Source organism: Elephas maximus, chromosome 10 (assembly GCF_024166365.1).
Source record: "Elephas maximus indicus isolate mEleMax1 chromosome 10, mEleMax1 primary haplotype, whole genome shotgun sequence".
In the NCBI taxonomy this organism is placed as follows: domain Eukaryota; kingdom Metazoa; phylum Chordata; class Mammalia; order Proboscidea; family Elephantidae; genus Elephas; species Elephas maximus.
The window spans coordinates 86,073,817-86,096,182 of record NC_064828.1 but is presented as its reverse complement, the minus strand read 5'-3'; the positions used below and the strand labels follow the sequence as shown (position 1 = coordinate 86,096,182).

Here is a 22,366-nt window from a genome sequence, read left to right as displayed (position 1 = left end):
GTAATAGAGACAGAAATTAGGAGGAAAAAAAAAAACCCAAAACCTAACCCATTGCTGTCAAGTCAATTCCAATTCATAAAGGACAGAGTAGAACTGCCCTATAGGGTTTCCAAGGAGCGACTGGTAGTTTTCTTAAATTATGATAAAGTCAAATTGGAAGACCTTTGGACTTTGGAGTCATGAATATAAATCATACTTGTCCATGCTAGCTGTGTAACTTTAGGCAAGTTATTCTGTATCCCTGAACTTCGTTTTTTCCCCCTAACTTGTAAAACCAATTGGTAATACTTACATTTCTGAGTAATTACCATGAATTCAATAAGATGAAACATAAAAGCACCCAGCCCAGTTCCTCCTACCTATACTATTTGGAGGAGCTGTGGTGGCGCAGTAGTTAAGGTGCTTGGCTGCTGATCCAACGGATGGGAAGTTCTAACCCACCCAGCGGCTCCACAGGAGAAAAGACCTGGCGATCTGTTCCAGAAAAGATTGTTGTTGTTCCTGTTGTTAGGTGCTATCGAGTTGGTTCCGACTCAGAGTAACCCTGTGTACAACAGAACAAAACAGTGCCCAGTCCTGCACCATCCTCACAATCATTGCTATGCCTGAGCCCATTGTTGCAGCCACTGTGTCAGTCCACATCCTTGAGGGTCGTCTTCTTTATCGCTGACCCTCTATTTTACCTAGCACGATGTCCTTCTCCAGGGACTGGTCCCTCCTGATAACATGTCCAGAGCACGTGAGACAGTCTGATCATGCATGCTTTTAAGGAGCATTCCAGCTGTACTTCTTCCGAAACAGATTTGTACTTTCTTCTTGAGTCCATGGTATATTCAGTATTCTTTGCCAACACCATAATTCAAAGGCATCAATTCTTCTCCCATCTTCCTTCTTCATTGTCCAGCTTTCACATGCATATGAGGTGATTGACAATACCATGGTTTGAGTCAGGTGCACCTTAGTCCTCAAGGTGACATCTTTGCTGTTTAATGCTTTAAAGAGGTCTTTTGCAGCAGATTTGCCTGCTGCAATACATCGTTTGATTTCTTGACTGCCACTTCCATGGGCATTGATTGTAGATCCAAGTAAAATGAAATCCTTTACAGCTTCAGTCTTTTCTCCATTTATCATGATGTGGCTTATTGGTTCAGTTGTAAGGATTTTTGTTTTCTTTATGTTGAGGTATAATCCATACTGAAGGCTGTGGTCTTTGATCTTCATCAGTAAGTGCTTCAAGTCCTCTTCACATTCAGCAAGCAAGGTTGTGTCACCTGCATATCACGGGTTAACAAGTCGTTTTTTTCCAATCCTGATGCTGTGTTGTGCTTCATATATCCCAGCTTCTCAGATTTTTTGCTCAGCATACAGATTAAATAAGTATGGTGAAAAGATACGACCCTGATGCACACCTTTTCTGACTTTAAAGCACACAGTATCCCCTTGTTCTGTTCAAATGACTGCCACCATTTGTCTGTCAATTTGTTGTACTGTGGTGGCTTGCATGTTGCTGTGTTGCTGGAAGCTATGCCACCAGTATTTCACATACCAGTAGGGTCACTCATGGTGGACAGGTTTCAGCTGAGCTTCCAGACTAAGACAGACTAGGAAGAAGAACCTGGCGGTCTATATCTGAAAAAATTGGCCAGTGAAAACCTTACGAGTAGCAGGAGAACATTGTCCGATATAGTGCCAGAAGATGAGCCCCTCAGGTTGGAAGGCATTCAAAATATGACAGGGGAAGAGCTGCCCCCTCAAAGTAGAGTCAGCCTTAATGATGTGGATGGAGTCAAGCTTTCGGAACCTTCATTTACTGATGTGGCACAACTTAAAATGGGAAGAAACAGCTGCAAACACCCATTAATAACTGGAACGTGGAATGTATGAAGTATAAATCTAGGAAAATTGGAAGTCATCAGAAATGAAATGGAACACATAAAGATGGATATCCTAGGCATTGGTGAGCTGAAATGGAATGGTATTGGCCATTTTGAATTGGACAGTCAGTAAAGATTACAGCCTAGAAAACCCTATGGGGCAGTTCTCCTCTGTCATTGGGTCATTATGAGTAGTTGACTCGATGCACGAGAACAACGTGCTATTCGGATGTACGCATCACCTCGTGGTTCGTTTGGGACTGGAGCAGTGGTCTGTTAGTTCAGTTCTTATAAAGTCTTTTGTATGCTAATTAAGGTCAAATCCTCACCTGTGCAGCTCCAGGGTGAGCTCAGGAGTTCATAAACAACTTTATGGGGTTGCTTTCCTCAGTACTTGCTGGTTCTGTGGAGCACCCCCTTCTGATCCTCTAGCCAGAAACCTGAGGCTATGTTTTTTTTCCTCTACCATGCATTCCACAGTTTCACCTGCATCCAGGGACAAGTGGTAGGAGATACAGAGGGAGAGGAAAAAAAAAAACAACAAAAGGAGGGTTGGCCCCACTTTCCTGGAACTGCATCTCTGCTGAACAGAGAGGAAGGCTCTCTTCCTTTTAAAGCTGTGACTCTTGCAGGTTTCCATTGTGGCCACCACCTCTGTCACCACAGGATTTCTTGGGAGGCTGGGATGTGAGAGAACCAAAGGTTGGGGGGACGGAAAATAAAGGGGATGGGGGTGGAGAATCGCATACTCTCTGAACATTAAGAGTTCCCTTTCCTGGCCCTCAAGGCAGAGCTAGAGCTCTTTTCTGGGAGTTTCTTCTGTGCTCACTTCTGGTTTCTGGCTGTGCTGAGTTCAGGCTGGGAGATACCAAAGAGGGAGGGAAAAAAAAAAGTAAACTATCATTTCAGAGATACTTTGAATTCTGGTGTTCTTCCCTGATTCACCTTCTACTATTTATATTTCAAAGACTTCAAATAAGTCCTCCATATAGCCTGTCCAGGTTTATAGTTTTATTCAGTAGGAGGGACAGGGTAGAGTGTACCTACTCCATCCTACCCAAAGCCAGAATCCTAAATTTCCTTTTAAAAGAGAGCATTCATAATATGGCACTTTATGCCACCATCACTTCTGCTTTTTAGTCTAGGACTATTCCCAGTATAAGGTACGATTTGAATCAAGTTACTGCCTTGCAAAATGATTTTTTATGGGCTCTCCATTGCCTTTAGAATAAAGTCCTGGCTCTTTAATTCAGCATTCAAATTCCCAGCTACATAGACCTCTAATTCTAGCCAACTAGAAATACTTACCAAACCAAAAAACCAAACCCATTGCCTTTGAGTTGATTCCAACTCATAATTATCCTATCCCATGCCCATAACCTTGTTTATGCAATTCTCTCTCCCTAAAATAGTTCACAACCTTTAAATTTCTGCCTGTTGAAATTTCATGTCTTTTAAAGCTCAGATATACTACCTTCTTAAATTTTTTTTTAATTCTCTGCCCTGCTCTTAAGTGCTCCTCATAAAAAATAGGAGTGTATGATCTGTTCAACCTTTGAATAACTCTGTCATTTTTATTTGTGACTTTTTTATGATACAGTTATTCTACTTTGTCTTAGAATTACTTTTATGCTTAGAGATATAGTAACTGTTTAGTACAGGCTATTATACTATCAGATCCAGTAGATTCAGGTAACATTTAGTGCCTACCCTGCGCTTTTTTACTTACTCCCTATAGCAGCTCTTTCAGACAATTATCTAAATCTCATTCACATGAGGCCCCTAAGGGTAAGAAAAGTAATATTATCCTAACTCTTCTACAATGGCTGTAAGTTCTTGAGTGCAGGAATTGTAATATTCGGTTTTCTACCACCTAATACCTACCATGGAGCCCTGGTGGTGCAGTCATTAAGAGCTCAGCTGCTAACCAAAAAGGTTGCCAGTTCAAATCTACCAGCCACTTTTTGGAAACCCTATGGGGGCACTTCTACTCTGTCCTACAAGGTTACTATGAGTCAGAATCGACTAGACAGCAACGGGTTTGGTTTTGTTTTGTTTTTTAATACCTACCACAAAGGAGCCCCAATGGCATAGAGGTCAGACGCCCAGCTGCTAATCAGAAGGTCAGCAGTTTAAACCTACCAACTGCCAGGGGGAGAAAGATGTGGCAGTCTGCTTCTGTTAACATTACAGCCTTGGAAACCCCATGGGGCAGTTTCCCTCTGTCCTGCAGGGTCACTATGAGTCAGAATTGACTTGATGGCAAAGGGTTTGGTTTGATTTGTTTTAATTACTACCAGGTAGCTACTTTTTGGGTAGCTACTCAGCAAACAGCAATAGCCCTGACTTCTTTCTTCTTTCCACAGTACCTTGGCCATGTAGAAGTTGATGAATCAAGAGGAATGCACATCTGTGAAGATGCTGTAAAAAGATTGAAAGCTGTATGTATTTGATGGTTGCCAGTGTTGATATATATGCTGTCAGTATTTTCGTTAAAATAGATTTTGCTGAGTAAATTTTAGTGACCCAGTATCCAGTAAGCACAGTGTTTTTCCTAAAGCAAAAGTGTGGGCGTACCAGTAAAGAGCATTTCATATGGTCCATCCAAAGGCATAAATTACAAAAACCAGCCTCTTCAGTTTAGGTCAGACGTTATCCAAAAAATACTTATTTAGATTTAGAACCACACTGAACAAGTGATACGAAACCTGATAGTAGAACAATATTCTAAAAATGGATAAAATTGTCCCAGTTAGTGACATAATCTAACTGTGATACCTAGATTATAAATTACTGATTTTAAGAAACGACTTTCCAAGGAAAAGTAGAAGATAGAGATACCTGTGTTAATAGCTGGTGAGGTTTTAGATTTGGGGAGGAACTTCTCATTATTATCTTGACTCCTATTTCCCATGTACATTTACCCCCAATTTTCTCCTCTACATTCCTCTAACTTAATCTATTTCTACTGCCTTTTGCACAAACTCCAGCATACTTGAAATAGAGAGACCTTTTCCAGGAGAGATAATGTTACTTTGCCTGTTATCTGTAGAACACATCGCAGGCACGTGCCTGTATTTAATAAAAGAAGAGAAAGAATTCAACGTTCATAAAGGTTCAGATTGAAGTGTTAATTTTGTATTTTAGATAGGTTTAAAGAATGTTCCATAGCCTCTGACTGCCTTCTTCACAACCTTCCTTCTCTCTAATATGTGGCCTTGTCCCTTCTTTGCTGTGAAAGCTTTGAGCATTACTTACGCATGTCCTTGCCCCAAACAGCATTAAATACTTGTTGCTTTGGGTTTGCCGGTATGGTGGGCTGCCACAAGATTGACTACTAATGACTGCTTTTCCTCAATTTGCTTAGTAATTGAAATTTTTCTGCTTCTCAGTGCATTCTGTATGATTTCTTATCTATAATTCCTCAATATAAGAGATACAAATTAAGGAAGCAACCAATCAGAGAGAGGTAGAGTTTATTTGGAACAAATGCCTGAACCTGTTGTAGAAGGTAAAGGAAGAGAAAGATAACTGATTGACGGTAATAAAAAAATTCCCAACAAAAAAAGCCCTGGCCCAGATGACTTTACTGGAGAATTCTACCAAACATTCAGAGAAGAGCTCACACCAGTGCTACTCAAACTATTTCAGAACATAGAAAAGAAAGGAATACTTGGAAATTCATTCTATGAAGCCAGCATAACCCTGATACCAAAACCAGGTGGAGAAAAATAACTGATTTTAGTCTACAAAGAACTAAAAAACAACCAAAAAAACACCACACACACATATATACATACATATATACACATACACTGTATGTCAGATATTGGGCATTTAAATTCTTAAATCACTGAAGCTCTTCCTACTATCTGTGTTCTCAAATTCGTCCTTAAGGGGACTTATGTCCAGTATACTATGATACGTGAAAGTATAATTTACACTCTTGTCCACCTGAATATATTACCCAGTTATACACAGCCTCAGATATTTTAATTTTTCATTTTTCTGACAACCAGTTTAAAATAGATTCACTTTATTAAATGACAGATTAAATTTATATTTCTAAGTTTATCTAGAAGAATAATAAACAAGATGAGTTTAGCTAAGAACATTAAAAAAAAAGAGTAATACAATGACGTGCTCTACTACTCTTGAAAGATTATTTTACATTACCACATCAGTGACTAAAAACAACAAACAAATCAGTGAACATACTAGACAGACTTGAAGTAAACCCTGTATACATATAATATATAACAAATGAAACATCACAAACAATGGGAAGGCATGAATTATTGAGCAAATTACACCAGAACTTTCAGAAAAAAGAGAAGTTAAATCAGATTTTATTGGTCATTAGGTTTCTTAAAACAGTATAAGGAGATACATAAATATCTATGTAAAATCCTTGGTAGAAATGCATTAATTAGTTGCCAAAGGTGCTGTTTGTTAAAATGTCATTACTTACTATTAGATGGCCAGTTTGGAGTGAGCCTTTATAAAGTCTTTAAATTCAGAGTTTTGCTAAATGTTCATTCTCTAAGTAAAGAAAAACTATAGATGGTTTAAGTTTATCCAGAAGTTAAAGAGAAATGGTGTTGAGTTAAACACAGCAGTTAATATTCTTAACTCTCTAGTTTTTAAATCTTACCTACTTTTAGTTAGATAGATGTCTTTATTAGATAAAAAAAAAAATAATATATATTCATTGTATAAAATACACATGAACAAAAAGAAGTACACAAATAAAACAAAATCTCATGTAATCCCAGGGATAAACTGCTATTAAAACTGTTCAGTTTTAAAACATTTTGTAGTTAAGTAGATTTTTTGTTTTGTTTTACCTTTTTTTTTTTTTTTTAACCAAGAAGATTGCAAACTATAAGCACAATTATTTGAAGCATAGGAGCATTCAGATAGTAAAATTCCACTGAGTTTTTATTTTCACCAGAAATAGGAACCAAATGGCTATTAAAAAAATTATACCTATGCCTGGAACAGTGTCTGGCACATAGTAATCACTGTATATCCAGAAAATAATCTAGCCCTTCTCAATATGTGGTAAAATTGAATTGCATAATAATCATTATAACCACATCTTAATATTTTAAAGCTTATGCTTATCTCTAAAGGCCCTCATTTCTCTACGGCCTTTCATAACTAGAAGGCTATTTTATATATGTTGACGATTGCTTTTCTGGATATACTTAAACTTCTGAACTTTGAGGGAAAATTACTATCTCCAGGGTTTTCGTTCAAAAAGTTATTTAAAAGTTTTCATATATAGAATAGACAGACCCTATCCAGTAGACACAGAGTAAATGTTATATATAATTTGTATGGCAAACATCTGTTTTTTAAAATGAGATTGAATTATTGGATAACTGGGGTCAGTTTCCTGATTAGTATACTCAACCCCCTCGCCCTTCTGTAACTACTCTTTCTAATGCCATATACTAGGAAGCTTGCAGAAAGTTGGAAGTGTCCAGGATGTTGCTCTTCTCAGATAGTATTAAGTCCACAACAATTCATGAATTTTGTCTTTCATATTTTTACTACACCGAAATTTCTAGTCCTTTTTTTCTGACCATTCATCTAACAAACATCCACTACCTTTTTTTTTTTTTTTAATGCCCTGTTATGTCTTTACATAGTTCCTGATTAGATGTGTTATATTCTTAACATTTAAGGCCAAAGCATTTTCAGTAATAACTCTGATCCAAAGCCTCTGTCTACAGCAAAATAGGAACCTAGGGACCTACAACCTGCTGTGTCAAATGGTTATATTGCTCCAAATGCTTTGTCTCTGGGTTTTTTGTTTGTTGTGATCATAAATTTTCAATAAATAGAAGCAAATGTAGGGGCGCACGAGCCCACAGAAGTTTAAAGAAGAAATAGCACGAGCCTTTGAAACTTTTTTTTTTTTTGAAACTAGTTTGAATGCTAATATTTAAAAATTTAAAGAATTATATGGCTCAGATACACCAATACGGTAGCAAAACAGGTATCTTAAAGCTATCGCTTGAATGATCTTTGAACTAAAAATTTGACATTCTAGGGCTTTTTAATTTGTGTGGAATTGACAAAGCAGAATAATTTGCAAATGTTAGGGGTTGTTTTTCTCCTAAAAAATCCCTTACAATTTAGAATTACTTTACCTTCAGTTGGAAGTTATCTGGATACTTGAAGATTATTTGCCATTCTCAAATGAAAAATATCATAACCAAACAAAATAGTGTTTTAAAAATATGCACTTCGGAACATAATTTTTTTTTTTTTTACTTTCTATGTATGAAGTTACTTTCAGGTATTTTCATCTCATTTACTTTATGATATAATTTCACTAATTAGGTACTTTTGGACTTAGATTGTATAGAAAAAATGGCAGAAATGGTCCTTGTCCACTTTTAGTGCCTTTATGGCATAGTCAGTTGCAGGGTGAAGGCTAATGTCCTTTTTAAATCAATGTTATAAAAAGTGTATCAGGCCTTTGGTTATCTTGCTTGACTGTTGTCCAAGATGCCCTTCATTTTAAAAGGCCTTTTCTTCCCATTGTCTCCTAAATGTCTCTCCCTCTCTGTCTTGGTTTTAGAGTAGTTTCATTATACTATCAGTTTCTAATGTTTTTTTATTCACTATTTGATATATTTGTTTTAATATATGTTCTTCTTTTAGCAGGTAAAAGAATCATAACTTAGTTGTTTTTAAAAAGAACATTAATATTATTCCCTAATCTAGTAACTGCCTTTTTATGCATCTTGCACGTAAACTTTTCCATTAACATCCAGGATCATTTATAAAAAGAGGGAAAACTCCATGTGTAACCAGAGCATTTCATAGAACTAAATTAAATATTAACTGAATCTCCTGCCTTCACCTCCCCACCCCTCAGGAATGGTGACTCTCTTAACTTTGGCTACATTCTTGAAAACCGATTGTTACTTAACTGTCTAACAAAACTAGGTCCCCAAACTTGGCAACAGAAATAGTCTTAGTTTTATTGTGATAACTGTCCTGGATTACTTTATTATTTTTCTAGATTGAGTTCAGAATATTCTGTGGATATGTTTGATGCTATTTGAGATTTTCAAAACTTAGGGGAAAACAAACTTGTCAGTGTTTGAAAGCATTGGGTGAGTTTCTCAATTATCCGAAAGATATGTCTTTTTCTAGAGATTTATCTAACATTAAAAACTGATGATTATAAAGAGTAAAGTCTTAAAGTATAGTTAAACCAAGGGTAGAAAATGTAAAGTTAGCTTTGGTGAGTTAAAATCTATCCACTTTGCATAAGCTCCTCAAATTTTAAATGATATCCAGTTTTCTCTTTTTAAATGCTTAACATTTCCTACTGGAACCATAGATAGCTGTGTTTCTCTTATTCATATATATAAAAGATGTATACTTATAAATGTCAATGCAAGTCTCTTTATTTTAAAACAACAGTATTTAAAAGGATAACAAAACCCTATTCCTTACATTTTAATTGAGGCCCATAGACATGTTTCGTTCTCGGATATATCTATTTTTCCAGCTCCATTGTAAACATTAAACCCCTGTTCTTTATAGAGGACTTATTTTGTGTCTGGAATAGAACATATCTGTTATTTACCCATGTGTGCTGTGAAATAAATCAGCTATTTTTGATGTATACAGAAACACATATAAATTGATCTTGTATATGTAAATGCAAAGCCAGTGGTCAAGCTCCTCTTGACTAGTATGGAGGATTCTGTAAGAGTTACCTTGAATTCAGTAAGTAAAATGTATGGCAAGGATCTTTGATGCATACTCATAATTAAAAGTTGTGTGTTGTTTTTTTTTATGTGATTATGTGGTCAGTCTGAACATGGGCTGGCTTTTTAATTGATGACTTCCGCAATAGTTGACCACTGATTTTAAATTGAAATCTTCCATTTAACTGCTGTTCATTACTCACAGTTATGAAATTGAAAATGTGAATCTCACCAAACCAGAATGTCCTAATCTTTTTCTCTGCTGCCAAATTTGGATAATCTCTGTTTTAAAAAGCAAAAAATAGAGAAAACTAACTAGCTGCTCTGCATGGATATAGGTTCTGATTTCTTCTCTCCCTTTCCATGGATCCTTAGGCACTGCAGTGTGTTTCCCTGCATTTTCATCCACCCTTCCTTTTTCCTCTGTCACACCTGGTATGGATAACTCTTTAAAACTCTCACACCCTCCCCTTCTCCCACTTTGCCCCTTCCCCAACTTCTATATGTGCTTATTGGTGTGAAATCCTGGGACACTGAGCCCAAACAATAATAGCGCTCGACTTGTCCCCCTGTTCCTCCAGGAAAGGAAGTTCTTCAAAGGCTTCTTTGGAAAAGTAAGTTTGATGCCACATTTGTGCTTGCTTTATAAGGAGTTACACCCCTAGTATAGCACTGACATATTAAAAAAACAAAAGAAGTACAGCTTTGGTTTCTTTATAGTATAGGAACTGACTTAACTGTATATGGAAATTAATTGAAAAGTTACCATCTGTGATATTAGCTGTGTGCCTGTTGGTTCTAAGGCTGGTTGATGACTCCTAGGAAAATCCAATAAATGAATCAAGTAGGCTAGAAGAGAATTATCTCCTCAGGACTAGGTGTTAAAATAATTTTCATTTGGTCCTACAAAACTCTGTTCATGATAACATTGTAGGTGAATTTTTAACAAGTAGGTTTTAGTTAGTGTCTACTTTTGACAAAGAAATGGGAAGAAATACTAAATTCAAGTCAAAATTAAATGTATACCAGACTTTACATTCAGTGCTATTACTTTTTTAAATCGAAGTTAAATTTCAGGTGACGTAAGTAAAAGTAGATCATAGATCCTGCTATGATTTTTAACCTGGGTTGCTAATCTAAGAAAAACTATCTTAATTATTAGTCTACTGAATATTTGTCATATGTTGAAATGTTCTTTATGTAGGTGCTTTTCAAGTAATGACTATTTAATGTTCAGGTCTCCTTAGAATTAAGTATAGGGTGACTGTCCAGAAATAGGTGAACACATTTCTAATATTTTTTGTGTTCAAGTATATCATCGTTTAGTTTTGAGGAAGGGATATAAAGTAATTTAGACTGACAGTATAAGAAAAAACTATTATTGGATAACAGAGTGTAAATTACTAAAAGTTTATGTGAACATAAAATTTGCAGTTGCTTCTCTACTGGGTGGTTTTGTTATTTTGGAAATTTGTTTTAAAAAATATAGTTTCCATTTCCTTCTTAATTAAACATTTTAGATGTAACCCGTTATTACATTTTCTTGTTCTTGGTTAGATCACTTGTATACTAGTGTAAAATGTTTCTGAAGGACTTGGTTTAATTCAAATGGTTGCTATCAATATGAAATAAAAATTTGAATAGTTTACCCAAACATGTGAAAATAAAATTTTTAGTAGACATTTTGGGTCAGTCAAATTAACAGATTCTTAGAACATGGGATCCATATCTAGAAAGAATTAATCTTAATGGATGTTTACATCATTATAATTAGACACTATAATTGTTAAAGAAACTTATAATTGTTAAGAAAACTTTTAAGGAGTATTTTTTTTTTCCCAGCTGGAATTTCTCAAAACAATGTCACATCACCACAATATTTATACAATTTTAAGTATCTTCCAAGTGACCCCAGATTTTAATATGTCTACTTTTGTTAAAACAGCCTTGTCTGTGCATGTAGCCTAAGTTGTTAAAAAAAAAAAAAAAAAGTTGTAGAAAATATTAATTTGGTTTATAGAAAAAATATGTTAAAGGATAAAGAAAAAGTTATAACAGTGTTAGGGAACAAAGATAGCTCCCACTTCAAAATTAGTCCTGTGGTGGACATGTTCATTGTTCTATAGAGGGGTCATGGTGGACCTGCAGTATTATTGTCGTTCTCTTTGTTTTGCAAGAGGAAACTGAGGTTTACAGAAGTTCATTTACCTGCCCGAATTCAGATACAAGTGGTAGAAGCTAGGATTTGAACCTAGATATTCTGATTCCAGAGCCCACACTCGTAATCACTGTGCTGTACAGTCACTGTATTTAAAAGTCAGACTGAAAAATTTAATGTTAAAAGGTGCTAGTAAATAAGCAGTTTCCTTGAAACTCATTTTTACCTTCTAACTTTTAAAAAGCAGTCATTTAACTTTGAATTTTATTTATAGTCAGTTTACTTTCTTATTAGTTAAAGATTTAAAGGCTCATCTTTTTTGCCAGTTCAAACTATTATTTTGTTTATTTGAAGATACTTAAATCCTGCTACTGACTTGACTCCTACACGGTTATCCTTAAAAGATGTTAAATGATCCCATAATGGCATCCGTGAATCAGCATGACTGTGAGAATTCTTATGCCATTGGAAAAAGTCTTATTATTCCTTTACCTTTAAAGGAAAAACTTTAATTTGGAGCTTTTAAAATCTTTCAAGTTACTGTCGTTCAGCTCACCTCCACATTAATCTTCACGAAATAGGCAGGTGAAAAAGACTTGATTTGTTGAGTTTGCTAGGCCAGTTGTGGTTTGATGAAGGCTAAAAAATGAAGAATCTTATAGAATAGTGTATGATAGGGAGTTTTTATCCAGTACACTTCCTCTTAAATTTTGATGACTTTCTTAGGCCTCAGATCATGTGTGGTTTATTGGTCCAGAATAAAGAGAACAGTTAGCGAAAGGCATTTCCATCAAACACTTTGGTATAAAAGTAGGTAGATGGAAGAATTGTTAGCCATGATTCTGAATATGAAACATGCTGAGGGGGGACTGCTTCCTCTTTTCCCTAAGCTGTCTACTGGTCCTGTCCACTCCACAGCTTCTTTATTCCCTGCATCACCAACTGAAGGGATCGGTGCTTCCCAAAGCTTTAGCAGTACGGAATGGATAAACCTGGGCATGTAGCAGGTTTTATTAATCCACTGTAGACTTAACATTTTAAAAGAAAAGGGGAAAAAAATGAAGACCTGGAAAAACTTTTTCCAAACTAGCTGCATTAAATTGCTTACTACCTTAGGAGTGCCAAGAATGTACCAACTTTTTAGAGATTATTATATGCAGCTTCATTAGTGAATTTGGCCATGCTAGGCAACTACTTTTTTTTTTTTTTTTTTTAAGGCAACTACTTTATTACTGAGTAATTAGATGGCACTCAGTATTTAAAAAGGATTTTATAATTTTAATGTATTTGAGGAACCCCATGAGCTAAGTAATCTACATTCCCATTTTGTGAGGTAACTGACTCAACACAGAGATATAAAATGTTCTTAGGCTACAGTATTATGTCTCTTTTTAAAGCCATTTACTTGTATTTATATAGAGCTTTATAGTTGGTGATGTGCTTTGACCTAGTTTCTAATTTGCTGCTCATAACAGCTTAGCAAATTAGACATGAAACTTCAGTTAGTTCATGAAACTTCATTTTACAGATGAATAAACTGAAGCTCAAAGATGTCACCCAACTATAAATGGCAGACCCTATACTGAAACCAAAGCTTTCTGAAGCTTAGTGGAGAATTCTTTTCACCTACTCCATGTTGCTGTTTTCTCTTTCAAAAATGTTGACTTCTGCTTTCCTTAGACATCGCTTAATTATAATGAATGGAGAAGTGTCTAATGCAGAGGTTACTAGACAATTGAAGGGCTTGAAGGCTGCCCACAAACATGCGTTGTATGGCCTGCACAGAGTTTACAAATTTGAATTTGTTGCCAATATATTAAAAATAAATACTTGGGAGCTTTCACATAAAAACTGGGATATCTGTCTTTTGAGAATTAGAAGACCTGGTAACATGGCTTTCTATGTGGCGGCAGTGGCTTGAGCTGAGTAACAGCTGTCCGTTTTGGTTGCCTGTTCAACACAATCTCTGCTACTCCTGTTGTCCCTTACACTCAGCCGGCTTCACTCATTTTGTTATCTGCCTTAACCTTATAGGCATTTGAGTTTGTGACTTCCCTGAGCTATTATGTCATTTTGATCTTTTGTCTTTGGTCTAACCATTTCTAACTGTATAAAAAAAATCACCAAAAGGCAGATCCTGTTAACATACTGCCAAATATATGTTTTCAAATTTTTATGCTTTTACAATTAATACTTAAATGTCACCATTATTAGAAATGGTTGTTTTAGAAAATACATGGTTGAAAAGTAATGTGTGGTTATATTGTTTTCACCTAATTTTCGAGAGTTAAGATATTTCGTGATATTTATGACACCACTCTTAAATCAGTATACCCATATTTACATTCTATTTTAGATTTTCTGAATTTTCTCCTCTGTGAAACCCTATGGAGTCGCTATGAGTCGGAAACGACTCGATAGCACTATTTTTTTTTTTTTTTTTTAATGACAAATTATACCTAATGCTTATACTTCAGTCTGGATTCTTTTCTTTAGAAGTAGGGAGTATCTGCTCTCTCTTCCTTTTTCCTCCTCCTTACCTTTTAAATTTCCATGTCCTTTCTTATGTAAATTTTACCTTCTCTTGTGTTTTATTGGCTGCATCTTTCAAGATTTGGTTTATTTTTCCTTTTGAAATGCGTTATAACAAATTCCTGAAAAAAGAGGAATCAGAAGATTTACGTTCATCTTTGGTTTCATTATTTGCTGTGATAGGATCAACTGGTATGTTAAATGCCTTGATCACTGACCTTTTCTAGATTTAAAACAAAACAAAACAAAAAAAACTCTCGGAGTTACCTTTTTTGTTTGTATTCACGCAAAGCCAAACCAAAAAACCCATTGCCGCTGAATCAATTCCGACTCATAGTGAACCTATAGAACAGAATAGAGCTGTCCCATAGGGTTTCCAAGGCTGTAACTCTTTAAAGAAGCAGAGTGACACATCTTTTTCCCATGGAGCAGCTGGTGGGTTGAAACTGTGACCTTTCGGTTAGCAGCCAAGCACTTACCCACTGTGCCACCAGGACTCCTTCATGAAAAGCCAGTGGTTCTCAAACCTGACCTAGGAAAATACTTAGATGATTTGATCAACATTGCTTTAGACATCCAGAAAGAAAGGTTTTTTAATTCCATATGTCACAAAAACATTACACAAAAAGCATGTATAGGTAGTGGTGGTGGACTTTTGTCTCTACCAATCCAGAGGATAAATGCTATAGCAAGAATTAAATTATGTACTAGTTCCCTAGTCAGAAGATTAACGGTTGGATTTTTTTCTTTGAACAGGTATCATATATCACAAACCATCAAAGCAGAAATTTTTCATTCATTCAACAAGTCAGTGTCTAGAACATGCTACAGGCTGTGCTAGGCTATACAGATACAAAGATGAACAGGTCACTCTACATTGTTTAGCCCACTTACAGTCACATTTTTAGACACCTGTTTCATGTTGCCCCCTTTTTCCTTAAGCTTCTAGTATTTCTTGTTCTGCTCTCTCTCTCAGTTGATGACCTTGCTTCCTACTTCACAAGAAAATAGAATCAATCAGAAGAACATTTTCACATATGCCATCTACCACATCTTACTAACCTGCTTGCATCTGTGCCCAAATACTTTGTTTTCCCTCCTGTTCAAGGGATGAACTATCGGCTCCTAGCTGAGGTCAGCCACTCCACTATATTCTTATTCCAGCAGTGCTATCCCCTCTCTCCTCCATAATCCATTTTTTTCTTTCTCTAGTTGGTCATTCCATTAGCATAAAAACAAATCATCTTAAAAAAAGAAAAGTTTATTTTTGGCATCTCCAGTTCCTGCCTGTCCTTTCTTCTCTTGAATCCATTCAGTTAAGCTTTCACCTCCATCGCTCCACCTAAACTGCTGTTGTCTTTTTAATTTTTATTGTGCTTTAAGTGAAAGTTTACAAATCAAGTCAGCCTCTCATACAGAAAACTTATATACACCTTCCTGTATACTCCTAGTTGCTCTTCCCTTAATGAGACAGCACAATTCTTCTCTCCACCCTGTATTTCCATGTCCATTCAGCCAGCTTCTGTCTCCCTCAGCCTTCACATCTCCGCTCCAAACAGGAGCTGTCACTTCCTATCCATGAGCAAGGTATGTTTTTCCACTTATGTAGGTCTCTTTTGATTTCTTGCAGTAGTGCCTTACAGTTTTCTTTGTATAGGTCTTTTACGTCTCTAGTTTTGATTTATTCCTAAGTATTTTATCTTCTTAGAAAACCCATTCTTCTTAGAGGCTATTATAAATGGTATTGATTTGGTGATTTCCTCTTTGATGCTCTCTTTGTTGGTGTAGAGGAATCCAACTGATTTACGTATGCTTGTCTTGTGTCCTGATAATCTGTTAAACTCTTCTATTAGTTTCAGTAGTTTTCTTGAGGATTCTTTAGGTTTTTCTGTGTATATCATGTCATCTGCAAACCAGAGATACTTCTACTTCTTCTTTGCCAATTTGGATGCCCTTTATTTCTTTAGCCTAATAGCTCTGGCTAGGACTTCCAGCACAATGTTGCATAAGAGTGGTGATACAGGGCATCCTTGTCTGGTTCCTTTTCTCAAGGGGAATGCTTTCAGGCTCTCTCCATTCAAGACTTATATTACTATTCTGATGGTCTTTATCACCTTACTCAACCTACTAACATTCAACACAGCTGAGCCTTCCTTCCCCTTGAAACACTGACCATTTGGACTTCAAGAATCATGCTCTTCCTAGTTTTCCCCTGTCTACTCCTTAGTCTGTGAACTCTTCTCTGCCAGCACCTGTCCTTGATTTCATCCAGTGTCATGACTTTAAATGCTATTTATATGCTGCTGATGATTTTGAAGTTTATATCTTCAGGTGTCTCCTCAACTCCATAGTGATATTTCTGTCTTAGAGACAGTATAGCATAATGATCAAGGACACAGACTCTGGAGCCAGATGGCTTGCATTTAATTGTAGTTCAACCACTTACTGGTTTTGTGACCTTGGGAAAGGTTCTTAACCATTCTGTGCCTCAGTTTCCCCACCTGTAAAAAGAGGATAATACTGATACGTATTTCATGTGATTATTGTGAGATTAAATGAGTAAATATAAGCAAAATGCCTGCTGTAATAGTGTTAGGTATTATTATTGCCATCATTAAACATATCCACTTTGATGCCTGATAGGCATCTTACACTCTAACATGTCCCAAACCAAACCCTGACCATTCTTCCCAAAATTGCTTTCCCACTGGTCTGCCCCATCTCAACATATAGCAACTCTATCCTTCCCTGTGCTTTGGCCAAAATCCTGGATTTGAGCTTGACTCCTCTCTTTCTCTTACATCCTACGTCCAGCCCATCAGCAGTGTCTGCTCCGGCCTTCAAAAATCTCACCAGGTCTCATTACCTCTACTACTACAGCACTAGTCAAGCCAGCATCACCTCTCATCTGAATCATTCCAGTAGTGTCCTACTTCTTGTGCTCCACTGCTGTCTCCTACCATCTCTTCTTAAGATACCAGCCTGAGTAATTTTTTTTTAAGGTATCAGTCTAATCATATTGCTCCACTGCAGCAAATCCTCCAGTGGCTTCCTGGCTTAGAGTAAAAGCTTTTTAGCCTTGTAAGCCATTGTACGCAAGTTCCCTCTGCCTCTCCTTTTACAATATTTCCTCCTACTCTCCCTGTTGCTCCCTGTTTCAGCCACACTAGCCTCCTTAGTGTCCCTTGAACCCACCAGTTATGCTTCCACCTCAGGGCCTTTGCACTTGCTGTAAACTCTAATCTGGAACACACTTCATCCAGATACATGCATGGCTCACTCCCTCATTTCTTTAGTTCTTTATTCCAAAGTTCCATTCTTAATGAGGCCTTCCCTGATAACCCTATTTTAAATTTCAGACACCACCCCCACCATATACACAAGCTCCCTAATCCCTTTCCTGACTTCATTTTTCTATCACAGAGCTTGTCACCATTTGTCATACCATATGTTTTACTTATTTATTTGTTCATCTCTTCTTCACTAAAACAGAAGTTCTCTGAAGACAGGGATCTTCACCTATTTTGTTCACTGCTGAGAGTTAGTGAATGAATAAATGAATGAAAGACAAATGCACTGCTCTGAAGTTCGCCCTATAGTGCAAGGAAACAGGTAAAGAAATGGTCACCAAGCTGCATAACAATAACAGGTGCTATTGGAGCAGAGAGGAAGAATGAATGTCAGAATGTGTGATGCAGGCTTCCAGGAAGAGATGACACCTAAGGCTAAGACTTAAAGAGAACCGTAAGTTTCGGTTAAACTAAGTTGGACGAAAAAGGCATTTCAGGTAGGAGGAACAGCACTAACTGGTACTAGGATGAGGGGGAACATGCTCCACACTCATTTGTTCCTTCACTAAAGCTAGGGAAGTGGAGAAGGAAAGAAATGCCAGTGAGACTCAAGTTTCAGGCATGGATGACCAAGGGGATGGTGAGAATCTTTCATAGAGCACGCTGAATTTAGTTTGGACAGGTTAAATTTGAGATGCCTGTGGTGTTTCCGTTTCAGCTATTATATACATTTGAAATATAAACTTAATACTAAAATGATCCCTGGCCCTTCTTCTCCTCCCCCACAATTGAACATGATTTGGCAAACTAAGAAGAGCTAAATTGCTCCCAGGAATCTCTCCCTTTAAGGGCCTTTCTCACTTAAGAAAGTACAGGAAATATTGCTTCTTAGTGTCCCAAATTAAGTTACTGCTCTTTTAATGAAGTAGCCTTTAGAGATAGCAGTGCCAGTCTCAAAACCTGTCCCAAAAAAAAACCAGTGCCGTCAAGTCGATTCTGATTCATAGTGACCCTATAAGACAGAGTAGAGCTGCCCCATAGAGTTTCCAGGGAGCACCTGGCAGATTTGAACTGCCGACCGTTTGGTTAGCAGCCATAGCACTTAACCGCTACGCCACCAGGGTTTCCATCAAATCCTATAGAAGGTTGTATTTCTTTCCTTTCACTGCTTTGTCTTTTGAGAAATACTTACTGTATCATTGAATTATAAGACAAAATTTGCTTATTATACCATTCAGCTCAGACATTGAAATTTTCACAGTATCATCGAATTATAGACCATCACTTAGAAGGAAAGGGCTTATTTTGTATGTGTCCTTCTCACCCCTATTCTACAGATTAAAAAGTTAAGTCTAACTAAAGGTATTTCAAAGCATAGAAAATGATGGAATACTGCCTAACTCATTCTATGAAGCCAGCATATCCCTGATACCAAAACCAGGTAAAGACACCACAAAAAAAGAAAATTACAGACCTATATCCCTCATGACCATAGATGCAAAAATCCTCAACAAAATTCTAGCCAATAGAATTCAACAACATATCAAAAAAATAATCCACCACGACCAAGTGGGATTTATACCAGGTATGCAAGGTTGGTTCAATATTAGAAAAACCATTAATGTAATCCACCATATAAATAAAACAAAAGACAAAAACCACATGATCTTATCAATTGATGCAGAAAAGGCATTTGACAAAGTCCAACACCCATTCATGATAAAAACTCTCAGCAAAATAGGAATTGAAGGAAAATTCCTCAACATAATAAAGGGCATCTATACAAAGCTACAAAGCCAACAGCCAACATCATTCTAAATGGAGAGAACCTGAAAGCATTTCCCTTGAGAACGGGAACCAGACAAGGATGCCCTTTATCACCGCTCTTATTCAACATTGTGCTAGAGGTCCTAGCCAGAGCAATTAGGCTAGACAAAGAAATAAAGGGCATCCGGATTGGCAAGGAAGAAGTAAAATTATCTCTCTTTGCAGATGACATCTTATACACGGAAAACCCAAAGGAATGCTCCAGAAAACTACTGAAACTAATAGATAAGTTTGGCAGAGTCTCAGGTTACGAGATAAACATACAAAAATCACTTGGATTCCTCTATGTCAACAAAAAGAACATCGAAGAGGAAATCACCAAATCAATACCATTCACAGTAGCCCCCAAGAAGATAAAATACTTAGGAATAAATCTTACCAAAGATGTAAAAGACCTATACAAAGAAAACTACAAAGTACTAGTGCAAGAAACTAAAACGGACCTACATAAGAAGAAAAACATACCTTGCTCATGGATAGGAAGACGTAACATAGTAAAAATGTCTATTCTACCAAAAGCCATCTATACATACAATGCACTTCCGATCCAAATTCCAATGACATTTTTTAATGTGATGGAGAAGCAAATCACCAACTTCATATGGAAGGGAAAGAAGCCCTGGATAAGTAAATCATTACTGAAAAAGAAGAAGAAAGTAGGAGGCCTCACTCTACCTGATTTTAGAACATATTATACAACCACAGTAGTCAAAACAGCCTGGTATTGGTACAACAACAGGCACATAGACCAATGGAACAGAATTGAGAACCCAGATATAAATCCATCCACATATGAGCAGCTGATATTTGACAAAGGCCCAGTGTCAGTTAATTGGGGAAAAGATAGTCTTTTTAACAAATGGTGCTGGCATAACTGGATATCCATTTGCAAAAAAACAAAACAGGACCCATACCTCACACCATGCACAAAAACTACAAGTGGACCAAAGACCTAAACATAAAGACTAAAACGATAAAGACCGTGGAAGAAAAAATAGGGACAACATTTAGGAGCCCTAATACAAGGCATAAACAGAATAGAAAACATTACCAAAAATGACGACGAGAAACCAGATAACTGGGGGCTCCTAAAAATCAAACACCTATGCTCATCTAAAGACTTCATCGAAAGAGTAAAAAGACCACCTACAGATTGGGAAAAAATTTTCAGCTATGACATCTCCGACCAGCGACTGATCTCTAAAATCTATATGATTCTGTTAAAACTCAACCACAAAAAGACAAACAACCCAATTAAAAATTGGGCAAAGGATATGAACATGCACTTCACTAAAGAAGATATTCAGGCGGCTAACAGATACATGAGAAAATGCTCTCGATCATTAGCCATTAAAAAAAAAAAAAGCCATTAGAGAAATGCAAATTAAAACTACGATGAGATTCCATTTCCAACAAGGCTGGCATTAATCCAAAAAACACAAAATAATAAATGTTGGAGAGGCTGTGGAGAAATTGGAACTCTTATACACTGCTGGTGGGAATGTAAAATGGTCCAACCACTTTGGAAATCTATCTGGCGTTTCCTTAAAAAGTTAGAAATAGAACTACCATTCAACCCAGAAATCCCACTCCTCGGAATATATCCTGGAGAAATAAGAGCCTTTACACGAACAGATATATGCACACCCGTGTTTATTGCAGCACTGTTTAAGATAGCAAAAAGCTGGAAGCAACCAAGGTGTCCATCAACGGATGAATGGATAAATAAATTGTGGTATATTCACACAATGGAATATTACGCATCGATAAAGAACAGTGAGGAATCTGTGAAACATTTCATAACATGGAGGAACCTGGAAGGCATTATGCTGAGTGAAATTAGTTGCAAAAGGACAAATATTGTATAAGACCACTATTATAAGATCTTGAGAAATACTATAAACTGAGAAGAACACATTCTTTTGTGGTTACGAGAGGGGGGAGGGAGGGAGGGTGGGAGAGGGTTATTTACTGATTAGATAGTAGAGAAGAACTACTTTAGGTGAAGGGAAGGGCAATACTCAATACAGGGAAGGTCAGCTCAACTGGACTGGACCAAAAGCAAAGAAGTTTCCTGAATAAACTGAATGTTTTGAAGGTCAGCGGAGCAGGGGCCGGGGTTTGGGGACTATGGCTTCAGGGGACATCTAAGTCGATTGGCAAAATAAATTCTATTAAGAAAACATTCTGCATCCCACTTTGAAGTGTGGTGTCTTAAATGCTAACAAGCGGCCATCTAAGATGCATCAATTGGTCTCAACCCACCTGGAGCAAAGGAGAATGAGGAACACCAAGGTCACAAGGTAATTATGAGCCCAAGAGACAGAAAGGACCACATGAACTAGAGACTACATCATCTTGAGACCAGAAGAACTAGATGGTGCCTGGCCACAACCAGTGACTGCCCTGACAGGGAGCACAACAGAGAACCCCTGAGGGAGTGGGAGAACAGTGGGATGCAGACCCCAAATTCTCATAAAAAGACCAGACTTAATGGTCTGACTGAGACTAGAAGAATCCTGGTGGTCATGGTCCCCAGACCTTCTTTTGGCCCAGGACAGGAACCATTCCTGAAGACAACTCATCAGACATGGAATGGAATGGACAATGGGTTGGAGAGAGATGCTGATGAGGAGTGAGCTACTTGTATCAGGTGGACACTTGAGACTGTGTTGGCATCTCCTGTCTGGAGGGGAGATGGGAGGGTAGAGAGGGTTAGAAACTGGCAAAATGGTCACGAAAGGAGAGACTGGAAGGAGGGAGCAGGCTGACTCATTAGGGGGAGAGTAAATGGGAGTATGTAGTAAGGTGTATATAAGTTTATATGCGAGAGACTGACTTGATTTGTAAACTTTCACTTAAAGCACAATAGAAATTATTTTAAAAAGAAAAAGTCTACTGTCCAAGGAAGTCTCTTGTTAATTTATTGCAAGGCACACAGTATCA

The 22,366-nt window shown here is 37.1% G+C and overlaps 1 protein-coding gene across 7 annotated transcripts in view; it reads left to right on the top strand.

Annotated features, from left to right (window-relative positions):
* NUMB (NUMB endocytic adaptor protein) overlaps window positions 1-22,366 on the top strand; it is a 190,858-nt gene that overhangs the window by 147,490 nt on the left and 21,002 nt on the right. For 4 of the 7 annotated variants that reach the window (XM_049899408.1, XM_049899409.1, XM_049899412.1 and 1 more), the window contains 2 exons: window positions 4,241-4,315; window positions 10,195-10,227. In XM_049899408.1, the coding sequence (XP_049755365.1) occupies window positions 4,241-4,315; window positions 10,195-10,227 (108 nt within the window). The remainder of the gene's footprint in view (window positions 1-4,240; window positions 4,316-10,194; window positions 10,228-22,366) is intronic. The other 3 variants (XM_049899411.1, XM_049899413.1, XM_049899410.1) reach the window with 1 other exon arrangement.